At 42.0% G+C, this 26,957-nt stretch overlaps 2 protein-coding genes and 1 long non-coding RNA gene across 6 annotated transcripts in view; 1 reads left to right on the top strand and 2 right to left on the bottom strand.

The window, feature by feature from the left end:
- Positions 1–5,796, bottom strand: part of nek7 (NIMA-related kinase 7) — a 65,219-nt gene extending 59,423 nt beyond the window's left edge. The window contains exon 1 of one of the 2 annotated variants that reach the window (XM_085436126.1): positions 5,454–5,796. The gene's annotated coding sequence lies outside the window, so the exon portion shown is untranslated. The other variant, XM_085436127.1, reaches the window with a different exon arrangement.
- Positions 5,797–6,343: 547 nt separating this feature from the next.
- LOC146689962 (uncharacterized) lies at positions 6,344–23,013 on the top strand. Its single transcript, XR_014915939.1, has 3 exons — positions 6,344–7,444; positions 16,284–16,450; positions 22,410–23,013. It is a non-coding gene; the product is annotated as an uncharacterized LOC146689962 (long non-coding RNA).
- lhx9 (LIM homeobox 9) lies at positions 12,197–25,686 on the bottom strand. Of its 3 annotated transcripts, none has more exons than XM_085436342.1 (6): positions 25,431–25,681; positions 21,818–22,056; positions 20,857–21,059; positions 19,591–19,949; positions 16,492–16,694; positions 12,197–13,370 (listed from the first exon to the last, which is right to left on the bottom strand). In XM_085436342.1, the coding sequence occupies exons 1-6, from the start codon at positions 25,600–25,602 to the stop codon at positions 13,314–13,316; spliced, it is 1,233 nt and encodes a 410-aa protein (XP_085292468.1). In that variant the 5' UTR covers positions 25,603–25,681; the 3' UTR covers positions 12,197–13,313. The 3 variants fall into 3 exon arrangements, with proteins under 3 accessions (XP_085292468.1, XP_085292467.1, XP_085292466.1); XM_085436341.1 differs by lacking the exon at positions 12,197–13,370 and adding an exon at positions 13,377–15,864 and having other exon boundaries at positions 19,591–19,946; positions 25,431–25,686; XM_085436340.1 differs by lacking the exon at positions 12,197–13,370 and adding an exon at positions 13,377–15,864 and having other exon boundaries at positions 25,431–25,685.
- Positions 25,687–26,957: the final 1,271 nt, after the last annotated feature.

Below are 26,957 nucleotides of genomic sequence, written 5' to 3' on the forward strand. Positions count from 1 at the left end.
GAAGCGTCGTGAAACGGATTCAAATAAAAGAGTATGGTTTTACCCTTTCTTCATTTTAGCTACGACCCAAGTGATTTATGTCACCTACCTATATTTATCTACACCTAATTATTACAAGTCTGTATTTTCAACATGTACCACCTGACCATGATAAAATAAGCATACATTACGTTACAAGTTGTAAATAATATAACAGCTTTATAGAAGTTTGTATACAACTCGGCTCATTAGAAATACAAGTGACACATTTCTAAAATAGGGCTGTGCGATATGACCAAAATCTCATATCAGACATTTATCGTCCCAACAACGATATATAATCGCAAATATTTTACATTTTCTGTAAATTCTGTCAAACTCTAACAACTCGACTTGCGTGAAGTGTTTTCAGCTGGGCGTCGTTACCTGGAGTCCAGTGTTACATAAGTTGAAACGGCTGCAATTTTCTTTCTGAGTATTTATTACAGGACGTGCTGCAGGGAAAAGCCTCTTCTAAGGTTTTTTTTTTTGCACCTGACGGCTGTTTTTTTGTTTCTCATACATAAACACTCTGCATACTATTTCATGTGACTCCGTTTATTTTGAAAAATCTCAACAGGATCTTGAGCTTTATTGTGAAAGGTTTATGTGGAAAATAAACAAGCGGACACGCGATGGTGTTACCGTCGTTGTTGCTAACAACAACGCATAAAACATATCCTTGTCCGTCCGTAGTGTGGTTATGTTAAATACAAGAGAGAAATTCTACGGTGACCATCAAAACGATGAAAAATTATTGACGTAAACAGTTTATTTTGCGACACCACGAAACAAATGACAGACGTTTTCATATCGTCATCCGATCTATATCGTTATATCCAACAGCCCTATCTCTGAGTGCAACGGGTCACAGCAATTTCCTTTTAGAAGATAGTCTTGCTGCTCTGAAGATATCATGGTAATGGGGTAGTATCAGCATTTGAATGGGGCATTTACTTCCTTTCTTTTGGAGCAGTGAACACAGTGCAAATCATCTATTTTATGGTTGATCACAACGACAAAAAAAAAAAAAAAGTTCCCTAAAATGAATCCTGCAGTTTTATCTCTGACGTCACTAGAAATGGAAAAAAAACTAACTGTAAAAAAAGAACAAAGACTGCAAGAGAGAGCAAAAATGTCCCCAGATTTTCACACTAAAAAGGGGAAGGGTAAAACAGACAATCTGTCAAAACAAAATGTTCTAATACAAATTTCCTCTCTTCGGCAGCAAATCCCGTGTGAAACATTAAGGCTTATTTGTGGTGAGGTTGGAACAAATGCCCATAGCACACTCAGCATGCAACACACACAAAAATCCTCCTCTCTTTCTGTTCATAAGAGCAAATTCATTCTGCTTTTGTCTCATCTCATGACAAATGCATACTGTCACTGTCACTGATGTGCTGTTTACTGTGGCATATAGCATCTTGTAATTATTCTGTGAAAGTGAATTTGTATCCTGAGGGATTTGTATTTTTGTGTGTGGGTAATCAAAAGCGATAGAGAGGGAGAGGGGACGACTGCAGAGTGATCACCGATAAAAATCCGACGGAGCTGCTGGAGAACCATCTTTACAGCACAGTTCACAATATGCCGAGATGGCTTTGGTACTTCAGTCATACACTGACTTAACCTGCAGGCTAAGCCCTGATCAATAGTGGATTTTACAGGCCTATGCTTACAATTTGGGGGTATTGTAAAACAAATGAGTAATAATGCAATAATGCACTGTATATGACTACTGTAATATATCTAGGTGTATAGATAACCAACTAATATACATTGTGAAAACACCTGTTCATCTACTTAATATCTGCAGTACACTGCATGAGCAGCTAGTCTACCAACATCTAAACAGAGTGTTAAAATGCAAACGTGCTGTCAGTTACTGATCCTGCACAAATTACTTAATTTGGCAAAACTGTGCAAAACGAAAACGAGTGTACAGCGTGAGCCACGCTTATCTCCTACAGCAGCTTTATTAAAAAGCAATTTCCAAATCAAAACTGCTAACTGTGCTGAAATTATTCAGTCTTCATTTAAAGCTCTGTCTGCTGTGCACATGAACATTATTTTAAAACAGGTCTTGTTTAACTTTCTCAATGTACACTGAAAAAACCTTTGCATAATTGCACCATTTAGTTACTTAATTGCTTTAATAGAGCGATTATATAAAAACACAGTTCTTTCATAAAGGGTTTCAGAGACTGTTTAAAAAAAGAGAACAGCAAAGATGTGAATCAACCCTTCCTCTCATTTCAATGATACTCCACGGTCCTAGCATTAGCTGACCCACGGGCACTGAAAGCATTTCATAAACTTTGAATGAGGTCCTAGGTCAGTAATTTTGTGTTTGCATGTCTTTGTAGTGGGTTTCCCCCAGAGCATTACACAACCCAATGAGAAAAGGCATCAGTGCCACAGTGAAATTGAGAAGTTTCCCGTGACGTAAGGAGCTGCGAGGCATCCACCAAGGATATTTGAATACTTGAAACATCAGCGACCCCTGATAACAAAGAGGGGAGATGGATATGAAAAATATTGACGAGCCAGCAATTTAAGGAGTGTGAAGCTTGCTCACACATCCCACTCTCACTGCCAAAGAACCTATTTTAAACTCCAAGCCTGGAAATGAAAGACTCAATACTGAAATGCTCTTTTTTTAAAGAAATATTAGCCATTATATTATATTTCTATTTTTTTATGTGCAAATAATCTCAAAACCTGAACAACAGAGAAACCTATACAGTGATCTGCTACTTTTGCCAGTTTTTTTTCTGCACAATGCTTGGCCAAGGTCTTTGACATCATGCAAAAGACAGCGTTTAATGTAGCTCAAAATGGCCTCGGGAAGCATCTTCCTTCAAATATGCTCTGTGAAAGCAAAGAAAAGAGCCAACATTTTTTCTGTTCTCTGTGAAAACCCAAAGGCAAGATGACTGTTAAAAGTGGTCAGATGACAAATGTCTCATCTGATCTTTAATCCAGGAGGGGGGGGCGGCTTCAGGGCTAAAACAGGAAACTCACACAAGATTGAGCTATTTGGTAAATTCCACTGTGCTAAATCACCGCTGCAGTGCCGCACATTTCTCCACACCGATGAATGGCATTTCAGTCCTCGCTCTGATGGTCGTGCTGCTATCAGACAATGTGCATGTATGGGACCCCGGGCGCCATCAAATATCCATGTCTGTGCTTCTAAAACAAAACTTTTCTTCAATTTATGGCATCGTCAGTGTCTCTTACAATAAATAATGACTTAAATAATTTCTAATATGAACAATTTTCAGTTTCTACTGTAACACTTTTATTAAATCCAAACAACAGAACGGGGCTAAACAGCCAAGTTTTGCCAGAGCCTGTCAAAAGTAATCCACCTCTCATCAGCTCACGTTCAAAGTGGGATGTTACTGGCAGAAATCCCTCATCACAGAGACTGATGCAAACATTTGGCAGCCATTTTCTGATCATCCGGTTCATGACACATTCCTTGATAGTCAACTTCACAGAGCCAGCCAGTGTTCATCTCAATCACCTGATGACGCTGGCAGACTCGAGCCTGTTGTCTGACGATAATCGGATGTGGCAACAGAGAAGTGAGTAATAATTGGGTCAACAAGGTATGTCAGCTCCCACTAACTCTGGTTTGAATCATCTCTCTGCAGCGTAGCCAAACGTGATAGTACGACGCCTGAAATATTTGGCTGTGATAGGCAGCGACAGCAACGTGGCACGGGATACTGCATTCAACCTACATCTGACCCCGAGATGATTAGGCTTAGCGGAGATGAAGCCGCCCACATACCTGCGCAGGGAAATCTGGTGGTATTTGTTTTGTTTGCTGTGCCTTTGGCTTGTATTCACTCCTTTTTCCCCCCAACTTGTTTTTCTACTCATGCCATTATTATTATAATTTGTATTTTTAATATTATTACGTTCAAAATTAAAGATGAGAAATTACAAAGTTCCAACAAAACTGTGGACGCCATGAGTGTGTAAAGGTTTTGCAATAACTACTGTTACTCACAACAAAGGAAGTAAAACGAGAAAGGCCTGATCTCCGATTTATTTTTTATTTGAATAAATTACTTCTTTGTACCGACTAGCAGCTCTCTTCCAAATAAACCTCGTCTACCAAGTGTATAGTTTTATTGTGTTTGGCAGCGTGGAACAAAAAGACAGCTGGAAGCGCGTATGCCTTTCCCAAAAATTACTAAAAGGTTAAGAAACAAGTGTTTTGTAATACGCCTTTACATGTTTTGCTAGATTAAAAAAAAAGAAATTGCAGAGGTGGGTTTGTTTTTTGAACTTTCATATAATAATATATTTGCAATTTGTCTGACAACTACTTTGGCTTGAGTTTAATAACACAAGCCCACATATGACAACTAAAAGAAACTAAACTAAGGCAGATTCACTTCAAATTTTTCATTTTTTTATTGAATTTATAAAAAGAGCATTATTTTTCCCCTTATCAGTGATAATTGTAAGACAAATCAATTTAGATTTTGATCTATAAAACATCAGAACACATTGTTATTGAACGTGAGACCAACAGTCCAAACCTCAAAATTATTTACTTGACTTCATTTTTTTTTCTATCAAAATGTCTCTTGGTTGTCACACATTAAAAAAAATTCCACCCAGGGGAAAATTACAGTATGGGCGTATGTAAACTACTGGGTTTACATTTACAGAGCATGGGTGCCAAGCAGAGGTTCATGAAAGGCACCCACTCCATATCCAACCCTTGGCCCCGCTGCAGTCATGTTCGTGGATGTTATACTACTCGACTAAGAATTCCTCCACAGCTGAGACTTCAAGTATAGTAAGCGACGTTGACAGACACGTAACACATCACTATTGACACATTATACAAAATAAGCCTTTGACATGAAAAATACCTTCACATCATAAACTACTGACAATCAAGGATGTAAAGAAACGCTGTAAAGACAGTCGTGTTCTTCTACATCACCGAGGCGGTGTGCGATTACTACTGTTTGAAAGCTGTTGTGTAGTACGTGTAACATGACTGTAACATTGTAGCAACAAGTGTCCACTGTCACGTTGGCACCGCAGGATTAGCCGCTTTAGCACTTTAGCACAAAGCCGTTTTGCGTACATTGTAATATAAACGTTACAAAGCAGCTGGAAGCGTTTGCTGACACCTTCGACTGTCCGGTTTTATAAAGATAAAGTCCGCAAAGCGACATGCTAGGAAGCTAACAAGCTAGCCTAGCTAGCGAACTTCGAAAAACTTCTTCAAATGAGTGACAAACTTGTGTCTGAAGGGCAACTGGTGACTACTACGAACCTTTTCTGTCACTTTCCGAGGAAGTTAAAGCGCAAAGGGCAACAGCTTCCGAGGAGTTCATTAGCAGTAGTTGAGTTTCAAAAAGTTCACTTTCAGCTAACGCCGTGTCAGTTCTTACCAGGAAGTGGGAGACAGTTGCTAAGCTATTCCTTCTTCACGCTGAGGCTTTTTCCTGATGGTTATGGCGGTTATCTTTGTTTTGACTTTCCCTTTCTTTCCAAGGTCGCTGCGAGAAGTGGACTCGGTGGGCCTCTGTTCCTGCGTGGCACCGTGACTGAGCTGGAAAGTTGTCTCGCAGAGAGCGCCTGTGCCGCACAGCCAGGCGAGATGTGTACGTGTTTTCGGACAGACTCTCCACTACTAGGCCCCCCTCATCACCACAACGCTGACCCGTGTGACTGTAATGTAAACAACCCAGCATTCCCGGAGCGCAGGGGAGGGGCGAGTGTCAAAGAGTGAAGGGAAACTGTCAAATACCGCGAGATTCAAAGGAGCAGCTTCACCACCTCGCGCTGTCTTTACTTTGAATCGTGTTATTTACGGACAGAGGAGAAGTTTCCTGTTTCAACTTACGGTGCATTTACCGGTTCTTTCTCGAGCTTTTCACTTTTAATTGCTGCTGGGTTTTTCAAACGCACTTGTAGACAAGTGGCATCTGCTTATATTGTAGGAAAACAGGTATGTCTATAGCAGGCACCTCAAAAGCTGTGCAGCTCACACCCGAATAATTTAGATGGATAAATAGATTTACAGTTATCGCTCTGTGTTTAGTTTAAAGAAGTTGCATTACACCAAAAAGTTGCACCTTAGTGTTGCAAATTCCATCCACGTCTCCCGTTCACTTCTGTGGTTGAACAGAAGATGGTCCTAGCTTTCATAGGGCAAGATGGCCCACTTCAAGTGGGCCTGTTGTCCAAGCCTCCCGCGATTATCTCGACTTGGGGTTTTTTTTTTTTTATGGCAATCTTTGCTAAGAATCGTTGCGTTTTTCTTCATACCGCCCACCACTGTCTAGGATGTCATTCTTAAGTTGCAACAAAACTAAAATATTTGGTATTCCAACTTTGCTCAGAATTTGCATGACAATCTGTTGAGGCAGTGTAAGAAGGTTTAAGTGTGTTCAGGCAGCCAGGTTGCGCTGAATCCACTGATCCACACGCATACTCTCGGCTATTTGCTCACAGTCTCGCTTGCCATCATTGCACGTGTGCACATGACACGCGCAGAGTCTGTAATTGGGAATATTAGGAGAATTTATTGACAAAAAATGGTGCCGCGGATTGACTCGCGTGGACAGCGAGCGCAACTGGAACTGATCAGCTTACTTTGCTTTGATAAGAGCTTCAGCAGTAATTTCAGACTGACAATTCAAACAGCGCTGATACACAGGAAACACATCTGTCTTCTTCCCATCCCCATTGTTAATAATCAACAAGTTAGGTGGGGCTGTGTTTTTTCTCCCTACTTCAATCGCCTTTTTTGTTAACCTCACTGCAAATATGGAGAAAGGAGAGATGCCTGGAGTGTGGGATTTTTTCCCCCCTTTTTCTTCAACAACAGTTGAAGATTAAAAGAAACGTCTCACAGAAATCTGTCAATTCTGTATGTGAATAATGCTGTGTGGAATTTAATGGCATGAGTTATATTGGGTTTCCTCTACACCCACATTTTCTCTCAATAAGATCAATGCCGCTCAGTGACAGATAGGGATGGTCTTTTGTATCTTCAAATTTCAGGTTTCTAAGGGAATAATTAGATGGATGGATGAAAAGTAATGCATCAGTCTGCAAGGGGAGCTGCACCCCGAGTTCCTGTAGTTCAACACGCATGCCTCCACGTGTTTGGTAGAAAACTGTTTAATAATCGTGTTGGGTTTCCATTGTTCTAAAAGTGGCTCTGTGCACTGATGTGGCGCTTTAAACCAATGGCAAACTTTTTGTGTTCTTTTTTTTATTGTTTATTTAACAGAGAGGATCTCCTTTTGATTTGGGGATATTTTTTTTAGAAAGGGAAGCATTCTCATCTATTTCGCTCTGTTCCTTTCCAAACTTTCAGGTGTCGCTCGCAGGTAACCAGCATGGAAAAGGTTCTTCCTCCAGGGGAAATGAAGTAGGTTGAATCGCTGAGTTTACAGAGACCTTTTACTGTAAGTGTGACATTTAACTCTGATGTGTTTGAACACACATGCTGAACAATATTCCCACAAATGAGAACTGATGACAGCGAGCCTGAATTTACAAGAATTTGGCCGCAGCGTGAATGTTCCGATATTCCATAAGTGATGGCAATAAAAACAACAACCAAAGTTGTTAGACCTCGTTTCGTTGTATTTCTCTGGGAAAACACACGGAAATCCAGTATAGCGCCAAACCAGAGTTTCTGAAAGTCAACATTTAGCATGACCACTTTTATTCCTCAACTCTTTTAGACAAGCTTTCTTCTCATTTCTTTAAGTAGTCTTCAGGAATAGTTCTCCAGGCTCATTGAAAGACATTCAAAGGTCTGCTTTAGATGTTGGCTGCCTTTTGTTCCATTTCCTGTCAAAATGATCCCACACTGCTTCAGCACTGCTGAGGTCTAGGCTCTGGGGAGCCCCATCCATGAATGAGAGTGTTGCATATTGATGTCATTTAGATTTGGATTCATCACTCCATGAAACCTACTACCACTGCTTTTCAGCCAGTTCTACTGTAATTTGGCATTTTATTAAAAATGGCTTCTTGACCATTTCTGACGAGGCAAACAGCAGGTGGATCAGCTGAATGGCGAGATGCCTCCTGCATGTGCTGTGTCAGGTCTTTGCTGGATTTTGTTCCTATAGGACATGAAATCTGCATCATCAGTTCATCAGCCATGATGCTTCATCTTTTGTCCTCCACCTGTTCAGTTTCCTCAGATTACCTTTTAGAACACACTGCAAAGCAAAATACTATTTAATGTCTGCCACACGGTGGCATTTTTCAAGTTTTATTGTCACGTACAGATAAACAGTGTAGCCACATGAAATTCTTTGGCTTCTGCTCCTCAGCTTTACATGAACATATAGAAGTGTGCAGTTATATTAAAGAGGAAAATAATAATAAAAATAACAAAATACTAAATTATTAAATATTATAGAACGTAAGACAACTGTTTGGTATTTACAGTTTGTGCAAAAACTTGTGCAGTAAAGATTTAAAGTGGCAGTGTGTAGAGTCCAGTGGTTGTAGTGAGTGTGTCATGGTGTGTGCAGAATGTCAGCAGTTCAAAAGCCTGATCACTTGTGGTGGTTTTTAAGAGATCTAAAGAAATTGGAATAAAAAAAAATTCTATTCATAAGTCAGCGTTAATTGGCTTAGCAAACAAAAATAGTCTGAAAGTTTCCATAACATATTCCATATTATTTAACCCCTCCTGGAATTTTAGAACCACTGGATGAACATCTGTCTGCTGACCGTACTTTACAGTTGCCCATTAATCCTGTAGCATTCCAAGGAAGCATGCAGGGAATGGATGTTAGCTAAAACAGGTGGTCCTCTACTCATTTATTGTATCATTATTATGTTAGAGAGCTTAAGCTGTGACACCACTGGTGCAGCGGGATGCGAAGTCGTTTATGTAAAACAAGATTAGTAGTGATCTAATGTGGGAAGATCAGATACTGGTCACTCCCAAAAAAAGAGTGGAATTTCAGTTAAACGTAACTCCAAACACTCCCACCTGAAATAATATGGAAATTTGCATTGTTGAGGTTAGACATGTGATCCAAGCTAAAAAGACTACAGAAAGCTTAAAATTAATCTGAGTTTACTTGCAATTTTTTTTACATTAAAAAATGAAGTCGTTTATACAAAGACCAACTCAATTAGACAATAATTCATCTGATTATTTGTAAACATGACACACTTTAGGCCAAACTCAAACACTGTGAAATAAAGAAAAAACGGTCAATTTCACATAATTTGCACAATAGCAGTATTAGCTGTGAACACGTGTGCAGGTTTCAGTGCATTCCAGCTTTTCACTGATAAATTTGCAGATTTTTTTTTGCACCCAGAGGCTGAAAGCACATTTTAAACACTTAAAAAGAAAATGTTGGCGTCTTTTTATTTTCCTGCGTGTTGTTGATCTGGCTCAGGGGTTAGGTGTGACTGCAATGTGGTAGAGACAGAAGCTGCAGTCAAAGCTCCTGTGATCGGGTGCAGACTTCATAGAGACCAGCAGATGGAGGGGAGAGGATCTGCGTGCATCCTGAAGGTTTAGCAAGAACTGAGAGGTTACACTCCTCCAGTACAAAGATGACCTGTCACACACTGAAGCATGCCTTATCAATGCAGACGAGCATCCTGTTTATGTACCTCACAGAGCACAGCTATCACAGGAAAAGAGAGAGGGATTACAGATGGAAATATGTATGAAATGTTGTATCTCCCCGTCTCTCTCTCCAAATACCCAGGCGAACTTGGAGGCAGCGTGCATGTGATGCCTGCATTTCCATTTTATTCGCTAATTAATGTTGTTTTGTCTTCAAAGTGCAATCGCAACCTGTAGTTATCAGCCTTGATCGCAGCATTTTCAAGGTTGTCTAGATGTGAGCCGTCACATAACAAACAGGTGTAAATATAGAATAACAGCTCAACAGAGAAATGGAGGATTTATGGCATGTGGAGAGCACTGTGCAAACGAGGCACAGGAGAGATAGTTTGTGATAACGTGAAGGACAAAACGGGCATAATATTTCTATCTATATCGCTTTTACAAAAGCTGCTTTTCACCGCCTGCTTTTGTTTGTGCGCGTCTGCTCGGCGTGTCTGTTACGTTTCCCTGCATGTGCTCCGTATTTGTTGGTGTGGTCCTTTCTCTTGGCAAACACCCAGCACGCTGGATCTCTCCACCTGCTCTGCATCAGCCAGAGGGGCAGGCCTCAGTCTCACACTTGTGCAGCTCTCTCTCACACACACACAGCTGTGGGGCTGTGTTTCATTCACATCGTCACCCTTCTGACATCTGTCTATGTGTGTGTCACGGTGCCGGTGTGTGTCTGAGTTAGCAGGGTGGTTGGTGTGCGAGGTGAGGTTAAATGGGTGCCTAGCACTGAGAGGAGGCAACTGAGGCGGAACTGGCAGAATATCTCACACACACACACACACACACACACACACACACACACAGAGTGACAACAGAAACAACACTATCAGAGCAACATGTAAACTGCAGGTGCGCCCTATGCCTCGGTGATTGTTCCATACTTTGTTTCGACCCTGTCGCCTGTCACCGTGCGTGCGATAATGTGTGATAATGTATGTGCGACCTCGTGCAATGTGCGCTTGCAGAAACACACTTTGAGTTTTGCACTTGTTGCTTTGCAACATCTAGAACTAGATGCACGCTCAGCAAAGTATTTATTTTTTCCTGATTTCATTTGAATCTGACGTCGACCTGGTTCGTGGGGCCTGGAGATTTTCCCCTGTGATGACAGGCAGAATCCTCATCCTTGGAGCTGGTTTCTCATTTGACCTTTCCGTATAACATATTTTTCCAGACAGACATATCAAATATCAAACCTTGGTTGCAAATGTCACAAGCTTAAGCCGACGTTAAAAACCAAACCCTTCAAAATTTGCACAAATGCATGTTTTGTTTGTAAATCCAACGAGCCTGCTCTGACCACAGAAAGTTGCATTTCTGCAGGTGGTTTTTACAGCTAAAATCACGATGGCTTTACATGTTTGATCAAAGCACTCTTGCATTGTACATCATGATCCACGTTGAATTGACTGATTGGACTGGCCAACCTGCAACCATCTGGGATCGGCTCCAGCCTCACCGTGACCTTGAATTGGATAAGTGGAATTAAATGGATGTAGACTGAAACTAAAGCGCTATATGCTGAGCAGAAACCCATCTGCTTTATCTGTAAATGAACTTTTTTCCCCCTTTTTTTGGACCACCACATATGTCGGGATCAGCCACAGTGTTTCAACGAATCCTCGTGTGACTGAAAGCACACACTGTTGTCGGCGTTGTTTTTCTATCATCGTAGTACACAGCTGTCATTTAACAGAAGGAAGAAAGGCAGAGTAGGATACCAGTCGACAGAGGGCCTGCATTCATCTCCTGTTGCTGCGAGCACAACCTCGTTCTTGCCTTTGCATGAACAAGGATATTTTATTTGAATTTAAAAGCATTCACTGATTTAAAGAAAATACTTTTAGTGCACAAATGCTTACAGTGTACTGTTGTTATATATTTATTTCCATGCAAATATCCTTTCTCCATGTGCACCTTTTAATATTCCGTGATGAAGGAGCAGCGCTGCCACTGCTCTGACAAACACAAACATTACCGATGAGATGCATCACAGCCACCAGCAGCAAACCCCTGAAATACTTGTCGAGCAGGGCCGCGATTTGGTCCAGAATTTTTATCCTGCGGCTCCAAGCGCCGAGCGGGGCTGGCTGTGTTTGTTTGTGTGTCTGCTCCAGCCCTGCTTCCTGTAGCTCTGCGGTGTCAACCCGCCCACCGTCCTCCCGTCAGACCTGTGGAACACAGCCCCGCTGCCACAGCACAGCACAGGCACCCCAGTGACTGAGGTTTCCTCTTGGACTGACTGAAGTGTTTGCTGTTTTCCACATTGTTGGAATTCAACACCAGCCTGTTTACTGGTCCCCATGTGGCTCAGTCTCTCTCTCCCCTCCTCCTCCTTTCTTTGTGCATGTTTTTTCCCCCTTTCCACAACATACCTTCTTTATATGGCGTGTGTATCCTCCTTTTACACAAAGTACGCACACAGCACACCTATGAGGTGGAATTCTTGCCTATAGTAGACGGTCCACACGATATCTCATGTGGCGTAAATCACACTGGTCAGTATGAGGTTGATTGGTTGTTTTTATCCTTTATTACAAAAACAATCACGTGTTCAAATGAATAAATAATTTTATATCACTGGAATAGAGCTGAAACAACGGCAGTACACCATAAATATGGTTTGGCTTTTTTTAGACATACACACATGGAAAAGCAGGAATCTCGGGCGTCCGAGCGAAATATTTAGGAATGTTGCGAGAAACTGGAGATCTGCCGCTTTCATAAATATCCACAGCGACGAGGTAAGAAAGCAGCAACGCTTCACCCTTGACAGCAAGCTGAATGTCAAGAACAAATGAGCTTGAAGCAGTGCTATCAATGTCCTCACTGTGACATTTGGAGTGTTTTTTCCCACGTGAGGTACCGCATGTGCTTCGGGGACTTGATTTTCATATGCTTTATTTTTGCAGCTGACAATAAATCATACAGTAAATCAAAGGAAATAATAATAATATACATCTCAAGGAAAAAATGTTAACAAGATGACGAGGTGCATGCAAAATGAGAATCTCTTCTTTTTCCTTTTCACTTCCTTCCCTCGGTGCAGCCAGATGGCAAAGCTTCAGCTCTGCAGTCCTCTTCATACACTCATCATATTTGATGGGCATCCTGCTGCTGCCGAGTTTCAAGGAGGCCGCGTGTTTACCAAATGACACTCGTGACAAAAGAAAACTTCTATTTAGCAAGCTGGTTCTTGGATGAGGTGCACGGGGGCAGCAGCGCGCGCGCACGTGTGTGTGCGTGTGTGAGTGTAGACCCTGTAGCGTGTGCAGGTGTGTGTGTTGAATCACGTTCTGCCTCTTCTGTTTTTCTCTACACTATGTTACATTTTATTATCACTTTTGTGCATTGAACCACTCCAGTACAGAAAGATTTGCGTTCACATCATAAATATCATACACGGTGGGGGGTTGGGGGGGTCTCCTCCGCTGATGGACAAACTTTAAGCAAAACAAAAATCACCTGTTGTACATTTGCAACTGAAACAGGTTTGGGGGTTTTAATCTTTTATGTTGTTGTTGCTGTCGGTTGCCCTTTCGCTCTCATTACGCTCTAATCTTATGCTAATATTGTCTTTGTCTTCAATGGTGAGGATTTCCCATCAAAGTTTTCCCCTTCTCTTAATACTTTAGGGAATTTTCAAACGTCGGGATGTATGGCTGTAATGCCCCAAGATTTGTTCTCCCTGAAAGAAATGATAGAGTAAGAATATATTAACTACAGAGCAACCTGGCTTTACGCGGTCTGCATTTACTCTTACTTCATTTTAGGTTTACCAATATGTTATGCATAAATATATATATATATATATATATAGATAGAAATCAATATATGCTTTGCAGCATTCCTTTAATTTAAAATTTAAAGCCATGTTCATGCATTAAAAAGCAATTTCATATTTTCGACTGCAGGGTTTAGATGCAAATCCATGGGGCATTACGTTAAAACCATAAACATCATAAAAGAGGAAGTAGAAATTAAAAATGGAGGCAAAAATGAGGACGTTTAACTGGTCATTAATAACTGAATGCTTTCTCGTTTGTTGATGTGAGAAACAAAACTAAAAAAAAAAAACAACTGTATCCAAGAAAGAACAGAACAATGGCGAGTGTAATGAAAAATAAAAACCCATTTAAAGCAAAGTATTTTTTTTTATTCACACAAATTTAATAAGATATATAACAACCGTTTGGTCCATAAATATTTAAGGGGAAATAGTTTCTATACACCATCTTTGTCAAGAAACAGGGAAACATGGACAATCTTGATAGAACACTTACTGTACTCAACTATTAACACGAAGATCAATATATAAGGTTCTCGGATTACCCAACTATATCTGAAAGAGTGCACAAATGCTTTCCGTGACATCGCTGCCCCCTTTTTAACAGGATACACCATAAAAAGATCTTCGGAGATAAGATGCAAAACAGTACAAAACTAGTGAGGCGCCAAAAAGGATGTGAATCAGTTAACAAAGAACACATAGATCCTGAATTTCACAAACTTCTCCCAAGTTATAGCGTAAGGCACATAGAAGAACTGAGTTAGGCATCTACTCCATCGAGTAGATCGGGGGCGCCACCTTTGCCCCCGACAGAACAAACCGTGACACCCGCTCACGACGAAATGCGTCGACTCCATTGAAGATTTGCTCGCCCTTTCCTTTTCTCTCGCTCTCTACCTTTCAGCCAGAAGAAACGTGGTGGTTTTTCTTTTTCCCTTTTTTTGGTCTGTTCAGTGGCAAGTGTCGTTAAACAAAGCAGAAATATACGGCCGGAAAGGAGAACACACGGACAGCGATTTCCCGCTGGCTGCCTCTCACGACTCCACCTATGTGAGGTCATTTGAATGTTCATGTCAGCTCTACAAATCTACGTCGCGGCCGCTTCGCCCCTCGCCCTGCTCTGTTCTTTTTTCCCCAAGATCACATCGTTACCCTGAGCAACATGATAAAAACAATAATGCACTTTTCACTGGGCAGTATATTGTCACTGTGCAATCGAGTTTAGCTGTGGATCTACGCTCACCAGGCTTTTTATCCGTGGTTAATCCGTGAGGCCAACAAGACAACGACAAAAAAAAGGCAAAAAACCAAAAAGTGCTCCGTCGTGAAAACAATCGTTAACTGCTCTCCAATCAGAATTTCTCTGGCCGGTTTCTAATTGTCGAAAAGGTGACGACATCACACGTTGAACAGTTACCACTGTACAGATTGAGGGATTTGCTTCTCTCTCCTCGTCACAGTAAAGTTTCCTATCTGCACATTTTTCTCCTTCGTCTTCTTTTTCTCACGTGCAGCTCTGATTCCATCCAACTCGGTCTTTAAGACCGAAACATTCGGAAATAATTAAAGCCTGTTTTCTGGAGTTACCCATATACAGAACATTCTACAAGTTTATTTTTCCCAAATGAGTCCAAAACAGAAACAAAATGTTTAAATCGGAGAGTGCGAACACAGTGCATACATGTACAGGAATCTGAGGGCGAAATAGCGGTAGGATTTTAAAATTGACCAATTAAGCATAAATTAAGGAGGGCCCGTTTTCACTCTTTTTTTAACCAGAATTCAAGACAAATGTACAAATTAAGTTTTCCAGGCAAACTTTTTTTCCTTCCTAAAGCCTTCGCCTCCAAAAACGTCCCATCCCGAGTCAATCTCTGCATCTGCAGTTTCAAATGCTACACATTAAAATGGTTTCCTCGTGTCTTAATGCGGTCGCTGCTGCTTGTTGCTCTTGTTGCTCTTGTTTGCGTGCACAGTGCAGCACTTTGTGTTCCAAGGAGCTGTCTCTGCTTGACTTAAAGGTGTCACTTTAAAAAAATAAAATGTGAAACTGAAGAAAGAAAACAAAGAAAGAAAAGTAAAAGAAAGAAAAAGGGGAAACAAACCCAAACAGAATCAGTCTGCTAGAGATAGCTTGTTAGAAAAGGTTTGTCAAGGTAGTTTGCGAAGGGCTCCCCGAATCATGGCTGTCCAAACTAGAGGTGACGGAGGTCACTACAGTGATAGAGGGGTTTGTCAGGTCTGTTAGTGTGGCCGCGCTGGAGGGGGGGGTCAGGGCCCCACTGTCGGATGAGGGCGGAGGGAGTGAGGTGCCATCAGCCTTATCAACACCTCCATTCTCCTGTCGCAAAACGTTCCTTCTGAATTTGGCTCTTGCGTTTTGGAACCAAACCTGCAAACCAATCCCAATGTGGCTTTTACTTTTAGTGCTTTAAGGAACTTTCTTTTCTTTTTTAAAGAAAGTATCAGATCATGTGTACATTAGCTTACAAGTCAAGTTATCACAGCTGTTACTGTTTCAAAGTTGTCTCAAGTATATGAATCTTTGTATGATACATTAGTTGGGGCTTAAGGGGCAAGGTAACAATGAACCAGTGAGTCTGTGCTGAACACTCAATACAAGAATGTGGATTTTTATAGCAAATCAAAACAAAATGCTACAATTTACTGATTTGGTTGATTTGGTTGTTTTTAACTGTGAGACTTTCATTACACCTTTTTTCTCTCTTCTAAAGTAAAAGTGCACTCTGGCTACTAACAAAGTTAGCAATATAAGAGTTAACTGCTTTCTCCTTTCTTTCCCTCCAAAAGAAAGAAAAAGAAAGAAAGAAACAACATCTACAAATTCCAGATAAACCCCTTGGATATACATCTAATGACTGAATGGACCAACAAAAGAAAGCAAAACTAAAAAAGATGACGACATCAATGATCACTTTGGTGTCAATGAGGAGGAGGAGTGGCGTGCAGACACACAGGTGGGGTGAGCGACTTTAGTAGGAGCAATGACTCTGCTTACCTGTAGGACTCTCTTAGTGAGGCCTGTTTTCTGGGCCAGCTGCTTTAAGTCCTTGGCATCGGGGTTGTGGTTGATGGCAAAGTAGGATTTCATTGTCCGCAGCTGATGGTGCTTGAAGGAGGTCCGCATGCGTTTGGTCTTCTGCGTCGGAGGGTAGGCCTGCTGGTCCCGGTCCAAGTGATCGGTGTCGTTCTCGTTACAGCCTGAAGAGAGGGCAGAGCGTGAGGCGGGCTTTAAAAAAGAAACTTCGGCAGGTCAGTTTACATTTGGATAAACAGCCCTCTGTGTCAGACTTCATTTGCACTGTGCCCCAGGCCACTAGCACCGCTATAACCATAAGAAAACAGCTTCATTCCAGTGATTTCCAACTGACGCTGATGAAAAAAGAGACAAAAGATTTCCACTGACAGGCTAAGGCAGAAACAGCTGTTCTGTGTCGTCACGGCGTATCGTCAAAGTGCTGATAACAATTAAAATCCTCAACAAGCCGAGAAGCTGACTGAACCGGCTAAAAGGAAAGTAAACCGCGGCGTGCGGCTCGTGTCTGCGTGAGCAGATCTGAAACAAAAAACAGCAAAATGATGAATTTTAACTGTACGCTGGGACGGGGCTAAATCCTTTCTGCTTGTGTTTGCAAAGACTAATAGGCCTAATGGGCCTCATTTGTCAGTAGCTTAGTGTGTAAAATACTTAAAACGGATCCAGTAAATTAAACGCAGGCGCTGCTTAGCAGTGTTGCTTGTCACTGCGAGAAAAAAGGCTTTTTTCAAACACAATTTGATTTTTTTTATTGTCCCAGACTTTATGAGATTTCGTCTAAAAACATACAATGAAAATGTATTTATTTTGATCCTCACATAAAAGAAGTGTTTTCAGGAAAGCACGTCTAAAGTATCTGAATCTTTTACGTGGCTGCAAAAGCAGCAAAAATATAGAAATGTAGGATTTCTCAATTCTAAAGTGTGTCCTGTTGAGCCATTTTGGGGCTAAATTACACATCATTTAAAAGAAGAACAGCGATGCTGATACGTGTGAAAGGCTTTCATTATGTTTGAATATCCAGCTTTAACCTAACAATCACTGACATTTGTGCTCTTCTGTTCCAGTCTTCACTGGCTCGTGTTTAACTAGATATTACCCACTAGGGGTCTCTGTATCCAAACAAGACCAGCTTTGCTGTGGAATCCACAGCAGACTCACACACCTTTCCCTGGTGAAAACAAACATGGATGTGCTGCAAAAGCAGGAACAAAAACCTCAAACAAAACCTCTTCCTATTTGTTATGAATAAGAGCCTGCTGATCTGTGCAGCCACTTATATGAACAACACAGTGATGCTATAAAAGTGTGTTCGTAATGCAGAGCCCAGTGGAGGCAAAAGAGTGCTTTGAAATAAATATATATTTATTTCAGTTGATGCCGTTTTAATTTAATTTTAAAACATAAAATAAAATCTCTCATTTGTGAGCTCATTTTAACATTTTAACGTTTAAATTAATTACATGTGGCTAAAAACAAAAATATCCTTTTAAAAATTGATGGTGTTTCCACTCGAGTCCCAAATGAACACGATTATATTCCCTCTGGGACTTTTATTGTGTCTGCGGAGCATACCAATTAATTCACATGGACATCACTGTAACTGCGCTTTGGGCCTTTTTCTGTGAGCGTGGATTTTATTTCTATTTTATTTTAACTTGTCCTCTGTTATAACGCTTTGGCAGAATAAGCGTAATCTCTTATTCTTACTACAGAAACAAAATCACGGGACTACAATGGCTTTTTTCCTATTAGAGCATCAGTGAGAAACTGGAATTTGCATAATCCCCTAGAATTGTGTTTAGGAATAACAAACCGAAGCTCATTTAACCGGAGCGCTGACTGTACGGTGCTGTGTTTTCAGCCCCTGGCCTCTCCCTGCAGCAGGCCCCTCTGCGCGGCGCTGCTCTGTCCCTGAGAACTGTGCTGACCGCCGCACGGGAGGCCAGGGATTCCAACGTCACCTTCAATTAACAAAGAACAATTAACGCGCAGATTACCCCTATTCCTACCCATTCACTAGGAACACAGGAAACTTGGCGCACAATGCCAAACTTTCTCAACCGCACACTAATTCGCAGAAAGCAAGAACAAAATGGGGACACTGCAGGGAGGGCCGGGGTCGGCTTATAACATTCGACGATCCAGTGCAGCATTTTACGTGAAACCTGCGTTTAACACTGGCTTCATTTGCGCTTTCCAGCGGTTTTTTAAATTAATTTTTTTGTTTCTCGCATAAAAGTGAAACACGCGGAATATTCGGACATTTTTTTGTCCACGATTTATTTTCTATATTACGTTTACTCCATTCAAACGCGTTGTTTTTCACGTGTTATGACCTAAATTCGTTCTAATTATAAAAGTCGATGAGCAGGTCGGCGGCGAGGTCAACTTTCGATCATTCTGTTGGCGGAAATGATGCGTAAAAGACGCGCGCGTGGACGGATCAATTAGCCCGCAGCTCGGAGCGCCGGTGCAAGACGTTCACGTGCATTTACTACGAGGCACCCAACAAGGCAACGAGTGCATCCATTTCATTTATTGAAATAATAGGCGTGTTACAGAGGGGATACTGAAGGGCCCGACTACAACTAAAAAGCGACAGAAAAAAATGCAACTGCCCATCAAAAAAACGAATTTGCGAGATTTCGCTGGATTTTTTCTGATTCACTCGATTTTGTTTTTTTTTTGTTTTTTTTTAAGGAAAGAAATGGAAAGAGGAAAAAGATTAATTAAGGCAGCACCGTTTGACAGCCTTTATCATTTCAGTCGCTCACTGTGCAGCGGAGGGTTCCTAAACTGGTGTTTCCTTAATGTTCGCGAGAATCTGCTTAATGTTTAATTTCATGGGTTTGTGTGCGATGACAACATTATAGCTCGGCATGTTTTTCCTGGTTTCACTGTCCTCTTCTGCTGGAAACATCCATGCACTAAAACTTCAAGCAGATGTGAGCGATTCCACACCAAAACTAAAAAGGGTTTTTTTATTGTGAGCGCGTCGTCGTCGTCGTTGTTGTTTTTCGATGTGAAATGAAGCTCCGAGCAGCTCAGCTGTCTCACCTGTGTTGTAGCTCGGTATATCTATCCCCATGGCCGGACTCTTCCTCTTGCGTGGCCTTCCCTTCTGTGCCGTCCCGGTGCCGTTGAAGTAGGGTAGAGTGAGGCCGCCTCCCTTGGCTGCCAGCTCGGCGAAGTTGAGCTGGGGGTGGTAGTCCGGCCCCTGCACCAGCGTCTCGAAGTGGAGTCGGCAGTACACTAGGCTGTCCTTCATGCCGAAATGATCGCCCGTGGTCAGGGTCTTGTTGCAAGTGGTGCACGTGAAGCAGCTCAGGTGGTACACGGAGTCGCGCGCTCGCATCACCATCTCCGAGGCCGATATCCCGAGGTGGCAACGCGCGCACCTCTGCACGGAGAACCTTCTGGAACAGACACACAGTCAAGACTCCTCATCCATAAAGACCAGAGTGGACAAACAGCACGGGGGGGGGGGGACGGGACTAAAAACTAAAATATAACCCGCAGTGTCACGAGCTAAAAGTAAGGCCTGCCTTATTTAAGCGGCCTCCATGCGCCTTAGCGTGGCTCCAGCGTCCTGCACAGGATCACTAAAGCAGGCCTATATTTTGAGGTTGCATTCTGATAGCCACATCTGGCCCAGAACTGGGTGTGTACATGTGCGCGCAGAGTCGCTACACAACCTCGACAATAAAACCCACGAACGCTAGCCCGTTTGCTTTCCTCCGACACACGAATAATACAAGCATATGTTCAGCAACACTATCAGAAGGTAAATACACAAGTATGTAATAATTACAGAGCGTAACTAACAGCATCCCGGCCTGAGCCGAAGCAGTGCCGTAAAAATGTGCGTTAAGAATATAGGATAGGACATTTTTGTCCAGCTGTTTTTCTGGAGCTACTCTCATATTACTTTAACATAATAATAATTAAATAATAATAAGAGTTTGGATAAGAAGGTGACTTATGCATTAAGTTCGTGTTTGCATTACACACCAAGCTACAGAGAGAAAGCACAGTTTCATTGTTAAAACTTATTCCCGGTTAACAGCAGGCAGCCCACGTTAGTGACAGCTGGGATGTTTTTCGGTCCGAGGCCTGGCAGCCTGTTGATGAAGGGCTAACGCTGACTGCTCACAATGATTGCTAAAATGGTTATTTATGAGCTGGAAACTAATATCATATATAAATAGGTCACTGTCGAACTGGGTCAGTAGATTTGGGTTTAGGTTACAGAGGGGAAAGAGGGACACACGATTTTAGGAGCAAGCCCGTAAAACTGAAACGCTAAACTTTCAGTTTTCTTACCTGTAGTAATCCTCCTTGCAATAGATACTCCCATCCTTGGCAAAACACGTTAGCTCCGACTCCAGCGCTAGTTTACATTCACAGCATTTGAGGCACCGCAGGTGCCACTGTTTGTCCACGGCCAGGAGGTAGTATCTATCCGAAATCTTGCCGCCACAGCCGGCACACAGGGCTGGCTTCTCTGGGCTCATAGAAGGCATGTTCTGGGACAAAGAAGGAAAACAAGGCTCATGGCAGCTGACTGCTTCAAACCACTGCTGGGAAAATCGTCACAACATTGTGCTTAAAAGAAGAAAAGCAAAAAAACGAAATGCTGGCCATAAAATTCAACTTTTCTTTTTTAAACCTGGAAAGCTGCCTGTGAAACCCTCAGTTATGCTACAGCAGCTTGATGTGCAAATAGCTCTTATGGAACAACGCGTCTATGAATTAAGCCTATTTACCTATTATACGTATGAAGGAAAAATACAGACGATGTTCGTGTTTTGAAATTAAATCCATCTACGAATAAATTTAAAATGCTAAAATTAATCATTTTTAATTTAAAAAAAAAAATCAGGTCGGCTTCTATTTGCAAATATGAAACTGAAAATGCAAAACGCTGTCAGAGAAATAATACGCCGACATTAATGTTTGTTTTATTTGATGACAAGACTAAAACGGTGCTTTAAATATATTTAGAAATAACGACACCAGAATTAAAAGCTGTCGTTCACGCCAATTATTTTTGTGCAGAAGAAGAAGACGCAGCCATTAAAAGAATACTGCTGCTATGAAATCTATCATATCCAATGGAATAATATGGATAAAGACGAGAATCCTCCTCACTGGCCTCCTACTTACCACCCAAATGTCTGCACGTTTCCGGGCACGTTAACGTGCCGTTTTTCGGTCTTGCGGTAAGTGAGACTAACGCGACTTTTTAGCCATTATTTCACACACGGCTCGGCCTGGCTCTTACCGACTCTCTTCCGTTCAGCTGCATGCCCTTCGCCAGGCGTGACTCCGTTTTCGACCTTCTCTCCATCTCCTCCATGATTCCTTGGATGTGATCCCCGGAGATCCCGTGGAAAAGCATGGCTCCAGGTCCTGGACGCAACGTGCAACTGCCTGCCTCTGTCTTGCAGCCCACAACTTCCATATAATGCACTGCAGCGCTGCGCCCCGCTCTCTCAGCGCATCCAAATGGGCTCTGAGGCTCTAAAAAAGAGGCACAAGGAAGAAGAAGGAAAAAATAGACACAACCCCAGAGATTCAGATCACCTCCTCAGCAGAAGCAACGGGAAGAAAAAGGACAAAACGAAGAAACTACAGCGTGAGTGGGGCAGGAGGAGCTCTCCTTCTTCCTGTGAATGTCTCTCCTCCAGGAAAAAAACCCAAAAAAAACAACATATAGTCCAAATGATGCGACAGGCCGGTGTGGAAGTGGTGGTGGAGTTTGAGGAGGGAGGAGGGGAGGGAGTGTGAACACTGGCCAAAATAATGACACAAAGTTTTTTTGTGTGTTGTTGTTTCTTTTTGGTGATCTCTCTCTCTCTCTCTCTCTCTCCCAGTTTCCCAGTCCGGGGCTCCTCGGTGCTTGGAGGTCAGGTTGGGACTGCCTGGATTTGAGAACCGTGTCCTATTTGTGAAGAGAGCAGAGCCGGCCCAGTCTGAATAATTTGGTAGGAGGAGTTCCTCTCTCCCTCCCTCCCTCTCTCTCCCCATCTCTCTCTCTCCCTGCATCGCCGCTGATTTCTATTCAGCAACAAAGAGATGTCACTCTCCCCTCAAAACCCCCCGACTCTGGACCACTGCTTTATGGTACTGACATTTTCATTACGTTTGTTCTGCCATTTAAAGGCGAGACGACGGGAACGTAAGCTGCACAAAGTCGGTGCAAATATATTAGATTTATTTATGAAATCATCTGCATCCCAAGCAGGCGACCGAGGCCCTCTGTGGTTTCACCGGACGCCTCACAAGTGGGAATAAACACGTGTCTCACGGGGTGTCGCTTAAAGACACTTTCTAATAAAACTTTGGTTGGTCAGAGTTTTTGGGAAGTGCGAGCTGGACCAGACCGAGTGTTTGGTTTGGTCCCCAAAACACACACACACACACACACACACACACACACACACACACACACACACACACACACACACACACACACACACACAGTGTGTGACATAAATATTCTGTCTGGGGCGGGGCAGTGATCAGTGATAGGCTAGAGGGCGGGGACAGGTTCAATTGAACATTTTTGAAACAATGTGATTTGTTTTCAGCCCAAATGAATGAGATTTGATTAAAAACTGAATTAATTAATGAATAAAATGTATCCCAGGTAACGACAGCCTCCTTACTCGGATAACCCGAACAGCTCGCTGCACGCTTACATGTATAGAAATCTCTCTCTCCCTCTTTTAAACGCTCTTTTGAAGCAGTCATTATCCACTGTCAAGGATTCATTAACGCGGCCCTTCGTCTTTTCTCTGTCTGCTGAATTAGGCCAAAACCTTGTTTACCTGCTGGAGAGTTGATCTGACAGCAGCGAGAACTGTGTAGTCTCCGCATTTCATTTGTTTGTGTGTTTCTCTTTCTTTCTGCTTTTCTTCTTACGGGCTTTATAAGAAGCAACGTGGAAGTAAAGGCGAGATGAGAGAGAGACCTCCAGTTGGTGGTCGCCACAGGGAAACCTCAACCAGCTATTGCATATTTTTAGAAATTCATGCTTTTTAAAATTCCATCCCTATCTCCAAAGATGGTCTGCTTTACGCAGGGCGCAGGGGGGGCTGCAATAACGATCTGTGTCAGTTTTAAAAGGGTGTGGAAAGCTTTGTTGCCCAAATAATAAAGCCAGGAAATAAAACGCGTTCCGCTTCCTGTATGCAGTGCAGACCTGGTGACAACAAAACTATATTTTTTTAATTAATTTGTTCATTAATTGGAGATTTTGGCCGCGTGACCTTCCAGCTGGATCCATGCCAGCGAGCTGTGGTCTTTGTAAGATCGATGACGGCATTATTTTTCACAAACAACAGACAAACATCAGTCCCGTTAATAGATTTAGCAAAGCTCGGGGAGGTTTGCAGGTGTGGATGCTTCATCTCAAGACGTGTTACATTATCACGTGAACCTCCCACCACCCATCCACCTCACCGCACGCGCGCACACACACACACACGCGCTCGCACGCACACACACGCGAAGTTGTGTTGGCTTTAATTGGAGGCCCCTTGATAGCAGCGCTATAAGACGAGGCTTGAACCCTCCTGGACGGGCTGGACGTGCAGCTGTTGTCAAACCCATAACGCTCATTTGCGCTCTGCAGTGTCCCGGCACCAGCCGCAGAGTGGTGGGGGGAAAAGGGGCACTCAAAAAGGACACGAGGATTTCATTTCACCTGGACAAAGACGCCCCGAGTGGAACGATAAGCTCAGCTCTGTGTGCGATTTTTAATCTTAACTGCAGTTTTCCTGCCATTCTGCGTCTTCTCTGCGAATTAGGCAAAAGGGTGTGTTTTGAATATGAAGAAGTTTTTAAAGAAAATTTTATTATTATTATTTTTAATGAAAGCCTTGATGTCGATAAATAACGCCGTTGTGGCCCGTTGCCTCCAGCAGTGACATTTAATATGACTGAAGAGCGTTTACCAATGTGTCAGTGAACACCAAGGGGAGGGGGGGGGGCGAGGGGGGGGGGGTCTTTGTAGCTGCTGTTTGGTTTATTTTGTTTTTTCTGTATTTAAAACATATATTCTTGAAGCGTTTTATTTGTCTGATTGTCTTTTTATTTCACTCCGGATTTTGACCAAACTATATATATGTTTTTTTTTTTTTACAAAACGAAAAAAAAGTCACTTTTATTTTGAAATATCTTTTTTTTAAAAATCTATAACACCGTCAGTATTTTTAAAGTGTCTTTAAAAAAACCGGTAGGAAATAAAACAGTGATTTTGTGTGTCATTCCCGCTTTAGTCAGTGAGAGTGATTTATCCAAGTTAAAGATTAATTTATTATTATTGTTATTTTTTAAGGAATTGAATTTATTTTAAGGCTTTGGAAAAGCACTAAAGCACAAAAATCCAGTGTCAGCATTTCTGTTTGACATGGCGAGAGTCGGCTCAGTGGGCCACTGACGTTTGTCAAATACATAATGAAAATGAAAATAATAATAATAATATCACAATCACGCACACAGCGACATTTTGCCTGTATTTTCATAAAACGCGTACATTTGTGTTTCGCACGATTTTACTGGCGTGCAAACTCCAATCTATTATTTATGTGCATAATCGAGACTGATTTAGGCAAACAGGAAAAAATAATAATAAGAAAAAATATTTATAAGTTTTTTTTAAACACACACCGATCGATAAAATCTGCGCTTTTATCCTGGACAAAATCACCCATGTCACTGTCTTTATCACGCGTCAGATCTGTCGCGCATTGCTTCACACGCTGCCCGCTTCTCCTTTCGTTTTTCCCCCCAAAGCCCTCTCTGTGTTACTAATATTATTATTATTATTATTATTATTATTATTATAAGCGTTGCCCTCAAGAATAAATAGCTATGGAAAAAAGTCTTACCTGCGGCTGTGCAGTGTGAGAGTGAGATCCCTGTGCAGCGCGCAGACTGAGCCGCTCCGGACTGTGCGCAGTGTGCAGAGGAGACAGAGGAGAGGCTGCCGGTAGATGGGGGGCTGTTCCTCGTTTCTGAGCTTACAGTTCTAGTTCGGGCGTCAATTAAAACACAAGACATTTAAATATTCCTCTCTCGTAGGCAGACGGCCCTCAACACACCGCAGCACACAGAAAACGGGGAGCCATGAGCCAATGGCCTACTCAGCATGTAGGTTATAATCTGTGATGTGCTTCTGAATTAAAGTGGTGAAGTCGGTGGTCTCCAAATGAAACAATAAAACTATCACTGTATAAAATAAAATGTAGGGACTTTTCAACAATTAAATATGTATTTGTCCTTTAAACACCCCAACTTAGCCTGTGCTGTAAATGAATCCAGCTCCTGCACGGTTATCATTATTGTTATTCATGTTACGCACCTATGAATAAGCCAGCGTCTGCACAGATCGGAAATGAAAGCTGGCTCCAAGCACATCTGGGCCTAAACAGTTATAATCCCAAAATGCATCATAGCTTCTTTACCTTTTATTTTTAAATATATATACACACACCGATCGTATTATAGGAGACTGAGGTGAGCTGAGCACGGTTACAGGCTCACTGGCTGGAGAGGTTTGTGTGAATAAATAATTAGGGTGTAAAGTCAAACTGGATCAATCAAATCTGACAAAGATAGGGAGCGCAGCAACACACGCCTGGAGGGGAAAATGTTTTGGTATTGAATAACCAAATACCAAATCGAAGCCATTTTCAAAATAAAAGTGCTCATTAATTGACGAATTGTGCGCATTTTAATCATGTGGGTACTGGACCAAAACAGCGGAGGGTTGCCTATTAGGAAAGGTCGCAGTTTTTTGTTCCCCCCGCCTCCCCCCTTCTCTGACTTCCTTGATTTCATATTTTCGTGACGACAAACGAATAATAAAAATGTGCGATCCATTAAAACAAGACGACACGTGACTCCCACCGCACTTTTTAGTCTAATTTTATTGATGCATTTCATTACAAACACAAATAAGACAAAAAAGACATATGTGTCTGGCACACTGCACGCCCGGATCCTTTTCTGAGGAGCTGAGCTGACAAACTTCATAAAAATTCAAAGCAATAATAAGTCTGTTCAGCCAGGAAGTAGACTTCCACACTTGCCTTGTGTGGCCTTGTGTTGCAACATCTAATGAAAAAAAGAAAGGCTGATGAAAAATTCACCAATAATTAATAATGTCAAGATTTTAGTAAATATTAATAGTGTTTATGTTTTGAGGATGGTTTGGTTGTGTCTCTCTTAATGAGGCCGTATTTTCTCAATTTAAGAGGTAAGTACAAGGAGCGCGAGGTTTCTTACTTTCTTATTATTCTCCACCTGAAATGCAAACTGACAATCGCGCATTAAACGGTATCACCGGTACGAGAATGAAAAGCGTTTAAGGAGCGCTCAGCTCCTCCTGAAGTGCACGTTCATCTTTAACACGA

Source organism: Copadichromis virginalis, linkage group LG17 (assembly GCF_057382275.1).
Source record: "Copadichromis virginalis isolate Kocher_CV1m ecotype Utaka linkage group LG17, C_Virginalis_male_GT1.1, whole genome shotgun sequence".
NCBI lineage: Eukaryota > Metazoa > Chordata > Actinopteri > Cichliformes > Cichlidae > Copadichromis > Copadichromis virginalis.